The sequence below is a fragment of the Dipodomys merriami genome, unplaced genomic scaffold (assembly GCF_024711535.1).
Source record: "Dipodomys merriami isolate MVZ:Mamm:240054 unplaced genomic scaffold, mDipMer1.0.p SCAF_41, whole genome shotgun sequence".
Lineage (NCBI taxonomy): Eukaryota > Metazoa > Chordata > Mammalia > Rodentia > Heteromyidae > Dipodomys > Dipodomys merriami.
Genome location: NW_027205715.1, coordinates 11,392,321 through 11,406,152, shown reverse-complemented (window position 1 = coordinate 11,406,152; position 13,832 = coordinate 11,392,321). Strand labels below are relative to the sequence as shown.

General features: G+C 52.6%; 3 protein-coding genes across 4 annotated transcripts in view; all 3 read left to right on the top strand.

The window, feature by feature from the left end:
- The window catches only part of LOC138807025 (solute carrier family 12 member 4), a 29,176-nt gene extending 25,657 nt beyond the window's left edge, over positions 1 to 3,519 (top strand). For both annotated transcript variants that reach the window (XM_069992587.1, XM_069992588.1), the window contains 8 exons: positions 45 to 213; positions 506 to 701; positions 813 to 982; positions 1,069 to 1,200; positions 1,280 to 1,387; positions 2,340 to 2,524; positions 2,646 to 2,779; positions 2,924 to 3,519. In XM_069992587.1, the coding sequence (XP_069848688.1) occupies positions 45 to 213; positions 506 to 701; positions 813 to 982; positions 1,069 to 1,200; positions 1,280 to 1,387; positions 2,340 to 2,524; positions 2,646 to 2,779; positions 2,924 to 3,015 (1,186 nt within the window). In that variant the 3' untranslated portion in view covers positions 3,016 to 3,519. The remainder of the gene's footprint in view (positions 1 to 44; positions 214 to 505; positions 702 to 812; positions 983 to 1,068; positions 1,201 to 1,279; positions 1,388 to 2,339; positions 2,525 to 2,645; positions 2,780 to 2,923) is intronic.
- An 89-nt stretch (positions 3,520 to 3,608) lies between these two features.
- Positions 3,609 to 7,458, top strand: LOC138807026 (phosphatidylcholine-sterol acyltransferase). Its single transcript, XM_069992589.1, has 6 exons — positions 3,609 to 3,898; positions 4,588 to 4,744; positions 4,830 to 4,945; positions 5,049 to 5,144; positions 5,226 to 5,450; positions 6,533 to 7,458. The coding sequence occupies exons 1-6, from the start codon at positions 3,745 to 3,747 to the stop codon at positions 7,072 to 7,074; spliced, it is 1,290 nt and encodes a 429-aa protein (XP_069848690.1). The 5' UTR covers positions 3,609 to 3,744; the 3' UTR covers positions 7,075 to 7,458.
- A 1,261-nt stretch (positions 7,459 to 8,719) lies between these two features.
- Positions 8,720 to 11,498, top strand: LOC138807023 (proteasome subunit beta type-10). Its single transcript, XM_069992585.1, has 8 exons — positions 8,720 to 8,964; positions 9,158 to 9,245; positions 9,330 to 9,427; positions 9,517 to 9,657; positions 9,888 to 10,003; positions 10,085 to 10,143; positions 10,729 to 10,880; positions 10,985 to 11,498. The coding sequence occupies exons 1-8, from the start codon at positions 8,909 to 8,911 to the stop codon at positions 11,094 to 11,096; spliced, it is 822 nt and encodes a 273-aa protein (XP_069848686.1). The 5' UTR covers positions 8,720 to 8,908; the 3' UTR covers positions 11,097 to 11,498.
- Positions 11,499 to 13,832: the final 2,334 nt, after the last annotated feature.

Below are 13,832 nucleotides of genomic sequence, written 5' to 3'. Positions count from 1 at the left end.
GTGTGGCCCCGGTCTCGGGCTGAATCCTCATCTGGCCACTATAGGCCTCAGCTGCTGGTGCTGTTGAAGTTAGACGAGGACCTTCATGTGAAGTACCCACGGCTCCTCACCTTTGCTTCCCAGCTTAAGGCTGGCAAGGGCCTGACAATCGTTGGCTCCGTCATCCAGGGCAGCTTCTTGGAGAGCTATGGCGAGGCCCAAGCTGCTGAGCAGGTGCTTGCTGCGGGGGTAGAAGGAGCTGAACTGGGCCAATGGGGTCTGGGCTACAGCTGGGATGTGGGGAAGGGAACTAGTCCTGTCCAGGCTGGCCAGCCAGGTGGACAACACAGCTGCTACCTTGGAGCTGGAGCAAGTGGGTATAGCTGTCCCATCATGGCTTCTGGGTAAACAAGCTTGCTGTAGGCCCTCTCCTCCCAAGTAGTCATGTGTGTCCTAGAACCTTGGGAGGGAGTCCAACCGAGGAAAAGCTGATGATCTCACTTTCTGACACCATTGTGTTCTCCAGACAATCAAGAACATGATGGAGATTGAGAAGGTGAAAGGCTTCTGCCAGGTAGTGGTGGCCAGCAAAGTACGTGAAGGGCTGGCTCATCTCATCCAGTCCTGCGGCCTGGGTGGCATGAGGCATAACTCTGTGGTACTGGGCTGGCCCTACGGCTGGCGACAGAGTGAGGATCCACGTGCCTGGAAGACCTTTATTGGTATGTGAAGGGCTGGTTGTTGGGCTCGACCAGGGGGGCCAGGGTAGAGTCAAGAGGTGGCAGAAGCCAAAGGGCTACAGGCTGGTAGTCAGCAGTGTCGTCCTTCCCCAGACACTGTGCGCTGTACCACAGCCGCCCACCTGGCCCTGCTGGTCCCCAAGAACATCGCTTTCTACCCCAGCAACCATGAGCGTTACCTGGAGGGCCACATTGATGTGTGGTGGATCGTGCATGATGGTGGCATGCTCATGCTTTTGCCCTTCCTGTTGCGCCAGCATAAGGTGGGCCAGACAGTGGGCGGGAGTGGGAATGGCTGGGCTCTCATAGGGCCGGATGTAACGGGAGCACCCCTACTCCCTGGCCACAGGTTTGGAGGAAGTGCCGAATGCGCATCTTTACAGTGGCCCAGATGGATGACAACAGCATCCAGATGAAGAAGGATCTTGCCATCTTCTTGTACCACCTCCGCCTGGAGGCAGAAGTAGAGGTGGTGGAAATGGTGAGCTGCTAGTTCCAGCCTGGCCCTGAGGATTCTGGGCACCTTGCATCCCAGTCCTCACAGCTTCCTCTCTCCCCAGCATAACAGCGACATCTCTGCATATACCTATGAGCGCACACTGATGATGGAACAGCGGTCTCAGATGCTGCGGCAGATGAGGCTGACCAAGAATGAGCGGGAGCGAGAAGTTAGTGGGCATCTTGGTTCAAGCTGGGGGTGGGTGGCAGGGTCAGGGTTTTGGAGATACTGTGAAGTGGGGGGGGTGGTATCAATATGATTCACTTCAAGGCTAGATGTGGTGGCTCACACCTGTAATCACAGCTACTCAGGAGGCAGAGTTGGGAGAATTATTGTTTGAAGCCAGCCCGTGCAAAAGTTAAGATCTCATCTCAGCAAACAAGCTCAGGGTGGTGGCATGAACCTGTGATCTCAGCTATGCAAGATGTCATAAGTAGGAGCATCACATTCTGAGACAGGTCCAGACATAAACACAAGACCTTATTCAAAAAATAACTATAGAGGCAGGGAGCCAGTGGCTCAGACCTCTAATTCTAGCTACTCAGGAGGCCAAGATCTGAGGATCAAGGTTCAAAGCCAGACCAGACAAGAAAGTTTGTGAGACTCTTATCTACAATTAACCATCAGAAAACTAGAAGTGGCACGGTGGCTCAGAGTGCTAGCCTTGAGCAGAAAAGCTCAGGGACGTTGCCCAGGCCCTGAGTTCAAGCCCATGACCAACCAAAAATATAAATAACTAGAGCAAAAAGAGCTGAGGCTCGGGGGGGGGGGGGGGGGGAAGGGGGTGGTGGCTCAAGAACATGGCATTCTACCTCACTAACCTTGACCATTACCTAGATGAGCACATTAGTATGCAATAGATCATGCACAAAAGTGGCATGCTCAGGTGAGGTGGTCAGCGGGCATGGAAGGCCAGATATGATTGAGCCACTCCCCACTCCATGGCCACTGTAGTAGCACTTCCAAAACAAAATATGAACAAAAATAGTATCACACTAAAAAGAAAGACTCCTGAGCTCCAACTGAACCAGAGCCCATTTTCCAGGGATGCAGAATGGTCATGTAGGGCCAGCCAATTTCCCTCTTCCCGGGGTACCAAGGTGACTTCTGATTGTCCTTAGGCCCAGCTAGTCAAAGACAGGCACTCGGCTCTACGGCTGGAGAGTCTGTACTCAGATGAGGAGGACGAGTCTGCAGCAGCAACTGACAAGATCCAGATGACATGGACCCGGGACAAGTACATGACCGAACCCTGGGACCCCAGCCATGCACCTGAAAACTTCCGGGAGCTGGTGCACATGAAGCCGTGAGTGCAGCCATGTTGCAAGGAGTAGGGTAGAAGCAGACAAGCAGTGCAGGTGGATAAGGACGTAGTTGTTCTTGCTAGATGGTTCCTGGTGGCCTCTGAACATCTCTATCACCTGCAGGGATCAATCTAATGTTCGGCGTATGCACACTGCTGTGAAACTTAACGAAGTCATAGTCACCCGCTCCCACGATGCCCGCCTGGTCCTACTGAACATGCCTGGCCCACCTAAGAACAGTGAGGGTGATGAGAACTGTATCCTTTGGTGGAGAGGCAGGCAGTGAGGAAGTAGGTTACCTGTGAGTTCATACCAGAAGTTTCTTTTCCCGAGTGGGGGCAGGTCCCCACTCTACCCCCTTCCTGGACTGGCAGCTGCCTCCTTAACATTATGCTCTACAGACATGGAGTTCCTTGAAGTGCTGACCGAGGGCCTCGAGCGAGTGTTGTTGGTGCGTGGTGGTGGCCGTGAAGTCATCACCATCTACTCTTGAGCCTAGTGTAGTCTTGTGGCCTAGAGTAGAGGTGTCCAGGGCAACAGCCCCCACCCTACCACATACCTACTTGCCAGTTCTGCTTTGCCCAGCCTTGCCTTGGACCAGCTTTGCTAGTTCTCCCAGGAAACTGAGGCTGGGCCTGGCAGTGGAAATGGATCTGAGGTTCTGTGGACTGTGGGAGGTTTGGGGACTTCCCCCAACCCCAGTAAGCTCGTCCTGGCTGAAAAAAAAAAAAAAAAAAAAAAAAAAAAGACTAGGGAGGCTGATGTGGGGTTGGAAGGTCCAGCCTAGCCCAGCACTATTTATTATATATTTATTGTTTGGATGTTACCATGAGAGAAGGAGGGGAAGGGCAGCACAGGAGGAAGTTCAGCCTAGCCTGCCAGCAGGAAGACCTGGCTCAGACTACTGTGGGCAGGAACCCCCACTAAGCCTAGGGGAATGGAGCTGTCCGAGCTGAAGCCTGACTATTTTTCAATAAAACATTGTGTACTTCTGGGCCTCCTGCTGCCCAGCTCTGTTTTCCCTGGCGCCAAGGGGAGAGACAGAACTGAACCCAGGCCCAAAGCCGGCTCCCTGAGATTGTGCCCCTTTCCTGGCAGTGGCGATCCTTGGCCACCCCCATTGGCTGTCCTGTCCCTCCCACTGGCTCTGGGGACCTCCCACCCTGATAGCAGATAAGGCCAGCTTGGGACTGCTTCATCTGGCAGTAGGCATTGGGTTGGAATGGGGCTGCCTGGCTCCCTATGGCAGTGGATACTGCTGCTGCTGGGGCTGCTGCTCCCCCCTGCCGCCCCCTTCTGGCTCTTCAATGTGCTCTTCCCCCCGCATACCACGCCCAAGGCCGAACTCAGTAACCACACACCGCCTGTCATTCTCGGTAAGCCCCCGCCAGGTCCCTGATGCACCAGACCACACCTTGGGAGGCCTGACCCCCCAGCCCCTGATAGCAGATGTTGCCCAGGCTCTTCTGCCCTTGCATTAACTCTGATTCCACTTCCATTGGGGGAAGCCAAAGGCTTGTCCTACAGGGAAATCACCCCATCTTTTACCACACTTTTTCTGTGTTTACTACAGGAGGGGAAGGTGGGAAGGATAGGAGCGCCTGAGGTTTTGGTCAGGGCATTCTAGCTGTAGTCAGTTGGAACCACACTGGGCCCTGGAACAAGCCCCTACTACTTCTTGCCCCCCCCCTGCCCCCACCAAGGACATGATGCCCAACCCAAGGCAGGAAAGCAGGAGAGACTCATGAATGCCTGCCCCCTTCTCAGGCCCAGCCCCCAACCCCATACCTGTGTTTTTACCTTGGACTTTGGCGGTAATGGGAAGCCAGGCTGGATGTTTGCTTTGTGGGGGCAGGGGGTCAGTGGCCTTGGCTCCTGTAACTCCCCTGCCTGAAGGGAGCCCTTGCTTTGGGCTGCTGGGGGGCAGGGGTGTGTAGGGTCTGGGATCAGGAGGAAAGAAGTATGGTTAGTACCTGGGAGCTGAAGGTATGGGAGTTGGAGGGGTGGGGTTGGTCTGGGGGTGAGGGGAAGCCGAGGAGTCCAGAATGAGAGCCAGTGCCCACAGTGCCTGGCTGCCTGGGAAATCAGCTAGAAGCGAAGCTGGACAAGCCGGATGTAGTGAACTGGATGTGCTACCGCAAGACGGAGGACTTCTTTACCATCTGGCTGGATCTCAATATGTTTCTGCCCCTTGGGGTGGACTGCTGGATTGATAACACCAGGTATGTGCCTTGTGCTTTGCCCACCTCCCCCTCCCCCCCCCCTCAGCCCTTGGCTACTGATGGCTGAATGTCGCACTGTCCTCAGGGTTGTATACAATCGCAGTTCTGGACGTGTTTCCAATGCCCCTGGTGTACAGATCCGTGTCCCTGGCTTTGGCAAGACCTACTCGGTTGAGTACTTAGACAAAAACAAGCTAGCAGGTGCGTGAACAGAGAACAGCCGAGGGCTCTGGGCTGAGGTGGGCCAGCAGGGCTGGCCTGTAGATGTCATGACCAGAACCCTCATGCTGCTGGCTTCCTACAGGTTACATGCACACACTGGTGCAGAATCTGGTCAACAATGGGTATGTGCGGGATGAGACAGTGCGGGCTGCCCCTTATGACTGGCGGCTGGAGCCTGGTGAGTGTCTGCTAGTCATGGTTTTGGGGTAGGGCAGGTGGCACTTGACTCCAACTTCTTTGACCTTTGCCCCGCCTGCAGGCCAGCAGGAGGAGTACTACCGGAAGCTGGCGGGGCTAGTGGAGGAGATGCACGCTACCTATGGGAAGCCCGTCTTCCTCATTGGACACAGCCTTGGCTGCCTGCACTTGCTCTATTTCTTGCTGCGTCAGCCTCAGTCCTGGAAGGACCGCTTCATCGATGGTTTCATCTCTCTTGGGGCTCCCTGGGGAGGCTCGATCAAGCCCATGTTGGTCTTGGCCTCAGGTGAGAGGGCCTCTGAGGATTTGTGTCCAATGGGAGGTGGGGGAAGAAGGAAGCTTGATCACAGAGCTGCTATCACTTTAGTTCAGGATGGCATGCAAGGTATTGTCTACCACCCTGGGGCCTACCTGCTATCATTTCCATCCTTGCCTGTCACCCTGGAGGGCTATTAAGATGGTCCCTTTTAGTCTATGTCAATGATGACAAAAGGGAAGTTATACACCCCAGCAATCTGACTCTAACCCAGGTTTGTTCCTTGTTGCCTCAGGTGTTGCCCACCCAGCTTTTAGTTGCTGCTGCCAGGGGTCCCTGTACTCAGGGATCTGCTTTATTGAGGACAGATCAGTGAGTCAGGGCTCCTGCCCTTCCCTAAGGATAGCTCCTGAGTCCCAGCACCAGCACAGCATAATTACATGCCTTGCACAGCCATGCTGCACCTTCTCCCCCCTACAAGTTGTCAATCTCCCTCTCCTGATTAACATTGTACCACTGGCCAGGCACTGGGGGTTCACACCTATACTCCTAACTATTCAGAAGGCTGAGATCTGAGGACTGCAGTTCAAAGCCAGCCTGGGTAAGAAAGAGTCCATGAGACTCTTACCTCCAATTAACAATCAGTAGACTAGAAATGGTGCTATAGTGCAAAGTGGTAGAGTGCTAGCCTTGAGCAAAAAAGCCTTGAGCTCAGAGACAGTGCTTAGGCCCTGAGTTCAAGCCCCACGACGACCACCAACAACAACAAAGTTTCCAGAGATACAGCCTCACTTTATCCTGCCCCAGATTCAACCCTGTAACCTTTATGCAGCATACGGCCCATGCAGGGAGTGAGGGAGAGCAAATAAGCACACAACAAGCACTTTTTTGGATATCAGTCCTGCTCTGGTCTGTGGCTTAGAGTCCAACTCTGTGAGGGAACAAGAATGTGCAGTACTTGAAGTAGAATTCAAGAGTTTTGCACATGCTAGGTAAGCACCTTACCATCAAGCTATACCCTGTCCCTAGGAACAAGCTTGGGCAACCCACTTACACTGGGGCAAATGGTGAGCTGAGCCCGCTCCTTGTCCCACCGTGCTCCCTGTCCATAGGTGACAACCAGGGCATTCCGATCATGTCCAGCATCAAACTGAGAGAGAAGCAGCGAATAACTACGACTTCCCCGTGGATGTTTCCTGCCCACCAGGTGTGGCCTGAGGACCACGTGTTCATTTCCACACCAAGCTTCAACTACACAGGCCATGACTTCCAACGCTTCTTTGCTGATTTGCACTTTGAGGAAGGCTGGTACATGTGGCTTCAGTCACGTGACCTGCTGGCAGGCCTCCCAGCACCTGGTGTGGAAGTTTACTGTCTGTATGGTGTGGGTCTGCCCACACCCCGCACCTACATTTATGATGATGGTTTTCCCTACACGGACCCTGTGGCTATGCTGTATGAGGATGGTGATGACACCGTAGCCACACGCAGCATGGAGCTCTGTGGCTACTGGCAGGGCCGCCAACCACAGCCGGTACACCTGCTGCCCCTGAATGGGACACAGCACCTCAACATGGTCTTCAGCAACAAGACACTAGAGCACATCAATGCCATCCTTCTGGGTGCTTACCGCAGTCACACTCAGGCTCCCTGAATAAACACTTTTAACTGCCATGAGCCCTGTGTGCTGTAGATTAAGAGAGGCACTACTAGGGCCCCTGTGCAAAGATGCATGCATCACCAACCACAAACCAGTGCTCAGTGGGGCCTGTGGCAAGATGGGCCCTCCTAAAGCCTGAAACTGAACTGTATACACTGAGCTGACTTCCCATTTTTCTGGTTGAGCTGTTCAAGGAGCTTGCCCTGTGTCTGGCTCTGTGCTGGGTACTAGGACTAGAGCCAGCTGGACTCAAAGAGCTGAAAGAACAAAAGGATGGGATGATCTGAGCTGCTTTTCCCTGGTCTCAGAAGGGAAGGGGAGATGGCCTGTCTAGTGCTCGGTGGGTAACAGATATAAACGAGTTTAGATTCTGGGAAATGGGGGTGCTATTTGTTGGTAGTGTACAAAGCCCTGGACTCGAACTCTAGTTCTAAAAGAAAAAAATGATTTATTTTGCTGGACGTCTGTGGCTTACACCTGTAATACAAGTTACTCAGGAGGTTGAGATCTAAAGATTAGTTTGAAGCCAGCCCAGGCAGGAAAATCTGAGAGACTTTTCTCTTGGATTAAGCACTAAAAAAACAAAAACAGAAGTGGGGCTGGGAAGGTGGCTCAGTGGTAGAACGTTTGCCTTGCATGCATGATGCCCTGGGTTCAATTCCTCAGCACCACAAAAGCAGGGGGGGAAAAAGCCAGAAGTGGTGCTGTGGCTCAAGTGGTAGAGCACTAGCCTTGAGCTGAAGAGCTGGGGGACAGCACCCACGCCCAGAGTTCGGGCCCACGACAGGACCCCCCCCCAAAAAAAAAGTGCAGCTACTGTAGCTCAAGTGGTAGTGCACTAGCCTTGAGTCTAAAAGCTTAGGGACAGTGCTCAGACCCTGCATTCAAGCCCCAGGACCAGCACAGAAAAGGATTTAGAATCTTAGAAGTGATAGCTATTAATCACATCATCTCACTAACACCTTGTTCTTTTTGTGTGCTATGGACTGATCCCAAGTATACTGCACATGCTCGGCAATACTGGCCTATTCTTACAGCCCCTGAGTTAATGAAGCTAAATCCTGTGAAACAAATTTTGGGAAGCAGCAAGATGCCAAGCCTTGGGGTCAGAAAGGCTTCCTAGAAGAGGTGGAACCTACACTGAGGCCAGAGGGCTCAGAAGGGAAACTTGGGTTTGAGCCCAAGAGTTGTGTGCAGATGCTAAGAGATTCCAACTAGGAAAACTGACCAGAATTCCACACTAGGAAGGGATAAGAAACCCAAGCCGCTGCACATGCTAAGCAAGCACAGTGCACTGGACCCACAGTGCCCCTCTTAGGGAGAAGATGAAAGGACTAGCGTCACTGTGGCTGAAGACTGAGCCTTAATAGTTGAGATTTCTGAAAGGAGACAAAGACAACAAGAGCAGAAATAGGAAGAATGTGACAAGAAACAAATCAACTAGGCCAGTAACAATGCAGGCTAGCCATGGGTTTGACAGCTAATTTAGGGTGTTGGCAGATGAGGCAGAGCTTTGATCTATCAGGGTGAAAAGTGGTCAGAATTGAACCACGTCTACATATGGGGAGGTTTGTCCTATCTCAAAAGAGGACCTAGGGAGCGGCATGGAGGGCCTGGCAAGGGACATTGCCCCACTCCAAAGCTATCTAAGGCCAGAGATGAAAGTGAAAGAGGAAACGCAAAGCGGCCATGTTCAGGGTGGAGGCAAAAGTGAAAGCTGGAAACATTAACTAGCCTGGAAGTCCCCAGAAGCCAGGGTTTTCTGCTCCCCTTGGCTCCACTCTTCTGAAGGATCCATAGAACCCGGGTCAAAACCTGCCCTCCTGAGATGCTTAAGCCAGTACTGGCGCCCCACGGGGGCTTCTCCTTCGAGAACTGCCAGAGGTGAGGAGATGTGTTTTAGTCACCAGTTGCTGGTGCTTTGTTCTGGCCTTTTCCTGGGAGGCCGTGGGGGTGTGGAAGGAAGGGGTGAGTTGGGAGACTTGGGTTTCAGGCTCACCCGCGGAGATGAGGGAGGCCTGGAAACGTGGGGGAGATGCAACTGGAGCGGAACTAACTGGACAACCTCCGTTTCCAGAAATGCATCCTTGGAACGCGTCCTCCCGGGGCTCCGAGTGCCGCGTGCACGTAAGACCGGCACCACCATTGCGGGACTCGTGTTCCGAGTAAGGGGAACGGGGCTCCTGGGGAGCTAGCGGGGAAGCTGCGGGGAGAGGCGCGGGGGCTGAGGCAGGGCCCCTCCTCTGCAGGACGGGGTCATCCTGGGCGCGGATACGCGGGCCACTAGCGACTCGGTCGTGGCGGACAAGAGCTGCGAGAAGATCCACTTCATCGCTCCCAAAATCTAGTAAGAACCCAGCTCCCCCTCGCCAGAAAGAACCTCCCGGCCCCCCACGCCAGCCCGCCCGCACACACCCACCCTCCCTTCGCCCTCAGCTGCTGTGGGGCTGGAGTAGCTGCGGATGCGGAGATGACCACGCGGATGGCGGCGTCCAACATGGAGCTGCACGCGCTGTCCACTGGCCGAGAGCCGCGGGTGGCCACGGTGACCCGCATGCTACGCCAGACACTTTTCCGGTGCGGGGACGAGAAGCCTCAGAGAGGGGGACGTCCATTGCTGGACGGACAGGCCCCATGGGAGGAGGGACTGGAGAAAGGGCGGGACTTCCATGTTCCTAGAACGGGAAGAGGCGGGGACAAGAGAAGTAGGCTACCGGAAGGGGTGACGTCACTGGGACGGCAAAGCAAGGGGAGGAGCGGGTCTCCGGGGGCGGGACATGGAGGCGGTCCCATCAATCCACCGTCAGGTATCAAGGCCATGTGGGCGCGTCGCTCGTCGTGGGCGGGGTAGACCCGACTGGACCGCAGCTGTACAGTGTGCATCCCCACGGTTCCTACAGCCGTCTGCCCTTCACGGCCCTGGGTGAGCTCCTCCCTTCCCCACCAACTCTGCTTTGCTCATGTTTGTCCCCGAGCTGACCTCTTAGGTCTCTCCCGCCTGCAGGCTCCGGACAAGATGCGGCCCTCGCCGTGCTGGAAGACAGGTTCCAGCCAAACATGACGGTAAACGATCTCTGCGCCCCACTACTTGGTCTCTAAGGGGAAGCGTACCGGGAATCGGGGGGAGTGTAAAGGAACCCTAAGCCATGTGTAGAAGTAGAGGGAGACTTGGAGGTGACCAAGTACAGACTGAGTGATGATAAAGAAGTGGGGACCCCTTAAGTACCAAAGCTTGATGGCTAGGAAAAGCTTAGGGAAGAGGAAAATCCCAGTGGGGTCCTATGAGGTCTGAAGTCTAGACTTTGGAGAAGGGTGGAAGTGGGTGACTTGTTTTAGAGGTGGCTGAGGTCCAGAAACACAGTGAACCAGAGGATTAGAGTCCAAGACCAGATTAGATGGGTGGGCAGACTGCTAGAAGAGGGGCCACAATGTAGGTAACTCAGAAGTTTGCAAAGAGGGACAGTGGATGGAAGGAACCCAAAGCTTTGGAAGAGGGAAGCAGAGACCAAGGTAAGGGAATCTGGAAGGGGAAAGATGAGACTGGGTGTGCATAAAGGGGAAGTAATCTAGGATTTCAGCTTAATTCTCCAGAGGGAAGCCTGAGGTAACACAGAGGGCTCATCAGACCTCACTCACACATTACCACAGATGGAGGCTGCACAGGAACTGCTGGTGGAAGCCATCACTGCAGGGATCCTGGGTGATCTGGGCTCTGGGGGTAGTGTGGATGCATGTGTGATCACCGCAACCCATGCCAAACTGCTGCGAACACTGAGCACACCCACAAAGCCCATGACAAGGTGAGAGCAGAAGGGGAAGCACAAATGATGGAGCAGTAGCACAGGCTACAAACAGGTTAGTTGCAAAAACAAGGTATGCTGAACCTCTCCCTCCTCCCTCCTAGGCATGCCGGATACCACTTTGCTCCTGGAACCACTGCCGTCATGACCCAGGAAGTAAGGCCATTAGACCTAGAGCTCCTGGAGGAAACTGTGCAGGCCATGGACGTGGTATGAGTGGTCTGAAACATAAATCCAAAAACTATAAACTACTAAACAAATGGCTGTGTCATTTTTGGATCGAGCATGGTAGGCAGGAAAGCTCTATAGCTAAGGTATTTCTGTAGGGTCCCTGGCTTCCACACCTCCAGTGTAGACTAAGAAGTGTCCTTTACACTACCTCAGGCATCTAGTCCCTCCAGAACCCCAGTCTTAGCTAGTGTTGCAGGATGGAGGTGGAAAGCTTCACTGTTTTCCCTCCAAACCTTTCTTTTGATCTGACCAAACTGTACACGTTCTCCATACCACTTCACTGCTTTGCTTTTGCCCTCTACTGATGACTACTGTAAAACCCACAAGGCTCCATGGACAAACCCTACCCAGTGACCCAAATAAAGCTCACATCTCACTCAGGTCTGCCTTGGGCCTTAGGAATACAGTGATGACAGAGGGACTGTTTCCTAAACCAATAGCAAATTTTCACTGAGCAACCCTCACGCCTCCAATGCTGTGACCAGACTTACCTGAGTCACTTACATAAAGCTGATCTTCATTGCACATGCTGGTCTGTGAATAGAGAGACTTCAATGTGAGCAGAGAGATCAACATTAAGTTTCCTGGATGATAGAGATCACGGACTCATTGGGCAGAGATAACACATTATCTCTTAGGCTTAGCTGGGTATTCTGGGATGTACATCCTGTCTTCAAGATAGCTGGCTTCTCCCTTATCATATGGTAACACCTACTACAAAATGTATCATGGACCTGGGGTGCTTGCAGAATGAACCATTTACTCACAGTAAATTTACCTCCCTAAGAAAAACAGTTTTAGCCAGATGTGATGTCACAGACCTGTAATTCTAGCTCTCAGGAGGTAGAGGCAACACACACACACACACACACACACACAAAATAAAAAGATAGCTGGCTTCAAAACTGTTTTCTCACACACACACACACAACACACACACACACACACACACACACAAAAGATAGCTGGCTTCGAAACTGTTTTCCCACCTCTAGAGAAGGTCTCCAAGCTGCATATTCTTGGGTCTAATTGAACTTCTGTACTACCTTATTGTGAAAACATCAAACTCTAAAAGTTGAAGAAAGTTCATATTTTCACCAGACTTTTTTTTGGTCAGTCATGGGGCTTGAACTCTGGGCCTGGGTGCTGTCCCTCAGCTCTTCAGCTCAAGGAGAGTGCTCTACCACTTGAGCCACAGCACCAGTTCTGGTTTTCTGGCGGTTAATTGGGGATAAGAGATTCATGGACTTTCCTGCCCAGGCTGGCTTTGAACCGTGATCCTCAGATCTCAACCTCCTGAGTAGCTAGGATTATAGGCCTGAGCCACCAGGCCTGAGCTCAGCTCCATCTAACCACCCATTCATTCATCTAACTTTTTATTTTATTTTTGCCAGTCCTGGGGCTTGAACTCAGGGCCTGGACACTGTCCCTGAGCTTCTTTTGCTCAAAGCTAACACTCTACCACTTGAGCCACAATACCATTTCTGGCTTTTTCTGTATATGTGGTACTGAGGAATCAAATACAGGGCTTCATGCATGCTAGGCAAACACTCTACCACTAAGTCACATCCCCAGCCCTTACCTAATTTTTTTTCGGAGGGGGGGGGGTCTGGTCATGGGGCCTGAACTCTGGGCCTGGGCACTGTCCCTCAGCTCTTCAGCTCAAGGCTAGCGCTCTACCACTTGAGCCACAGCGCCACTTCCAGCTTTTTTCTTTTTTGCTTATGTGGTGCTGAGGAATCAAACCCAGGGCCTCATGCATGCAAGGCAAGCGCTCTACCACTGAGCCACCTTCCCAGCCCCCTCACCTATTTTTTTAGACAGGTGTTTTTCTCATGGCGAAGATATTACTGGGATGTGAACTCAGGGCATCATACTGTTAGGCTGGTGTTCTGTCACTTGATCCATGCCTCTAGCCCTGCTTTTTGCTGGTTTTGGAAATGGAATCTAGCAAACTTCTCTGCCCTTAAACCACAATCCAAATCTCAGCTTCCTGAATCATTAGGATCTACAGGCATGAGCCATTGCACCCAGCTTAGATTCAAGTGTCAAAGCCCTCACATTTCTGGAAAGAAGATAACCAACTCTGTTTCAACTCTACATGGGGCATTTTCTCCACCTAGAGTTCAATAAGAAATGAGGTGCTCTGTGCCCTGGTGGCTCACATTTGTAATCTTAGCTATCAGGATGATGAGATCTGAAGATTATAGTTCAGAGCTACTAGAACAAACAAAACCAAGAGACTCTTATCTCATTTAATTAACCAGCAAAGAGCAGGAGTGGAGGCCTGACAAGTGGTAGAATACCAGCTGTGTGCAAAAAAACGCAAGAGTGAGACACCCTGAGTTCAAGCCCCAGGACTGACGCATGCGCATGCACGCACGCACGCGCGCGCGCACACACACACAGCTGCAAGTGGTAGAATACCAGCTAATGGGTCAAACTCAAGGCCTCTTGAGTTCAAGGTTCCAATATTCAGTATCTTTTTTTTTTTTAAAAAAAGGGGGGGGCTGGAAAGGTGGCTCAGTGGTAGAGTGCTTGCCTTGCATTCAAGAGGCCCTGGGTTCGATTCCTCAGCACCACATAAGCAAAAAAAAAAAAAAAAAGCCGGAAGTGGCGCTGTGGCTCAAGTGGTAGAAGGCTAGCCTTGAGCTGAAGAGCTGAGGGACAGTGCCCAGGCCCAGAGTTCAGGCCCCACGACAGGACCCCTCCCCCCCCCCC

Excerpts from the sequence above, each read along its gene's own strand:
- LOC138807026 (XM_069992589.1), top strand. The coding sequence starts at position 3,745 with ATGGGGCTGCCTGGCTCCCTATGGCAGTGGATACTGCTGCTGCTGGGG. Across the intron at positions 4,745-4,829 it reads TGCTGGATTGATAACACCAG|GGTTGTATACAATCGCAGTT; the intron begins GTATGTGCCTTG and ends CACTGTCCTCAG. Across the intron at positions 4,946-5,048 it reads AGACAAAAACAAGCTAGCAG|GTTACATGCACACACTGGTG; the intron begins GTGCGTGAACAG and ends GGCTTCCTACAG.
- LOC138807023 (XM_069992585.1), top strand. The coding sequence starts at position 8,909 with ATGCTTAAGCCAGTACTGGCGCCCCACGGGGGCTTCTCCTTCGAGAAC. Across the intron at positions 8,965-9,157 it reads TCCTTCGAGAACTGCCAGAG|AAATGCATCCTTGGAACGCG; the intron begins GTGAGGAGATGT and ends CTCCGTTTCCAG. Across the intron at positions 9,428-9,516 it reads TTCATCGCTCCCAAAATCTA|CTGCTGTGGGGCTGGAGTAG; the intron begins GTAAGAACCCAG and ends CTTCGCCCTCAG.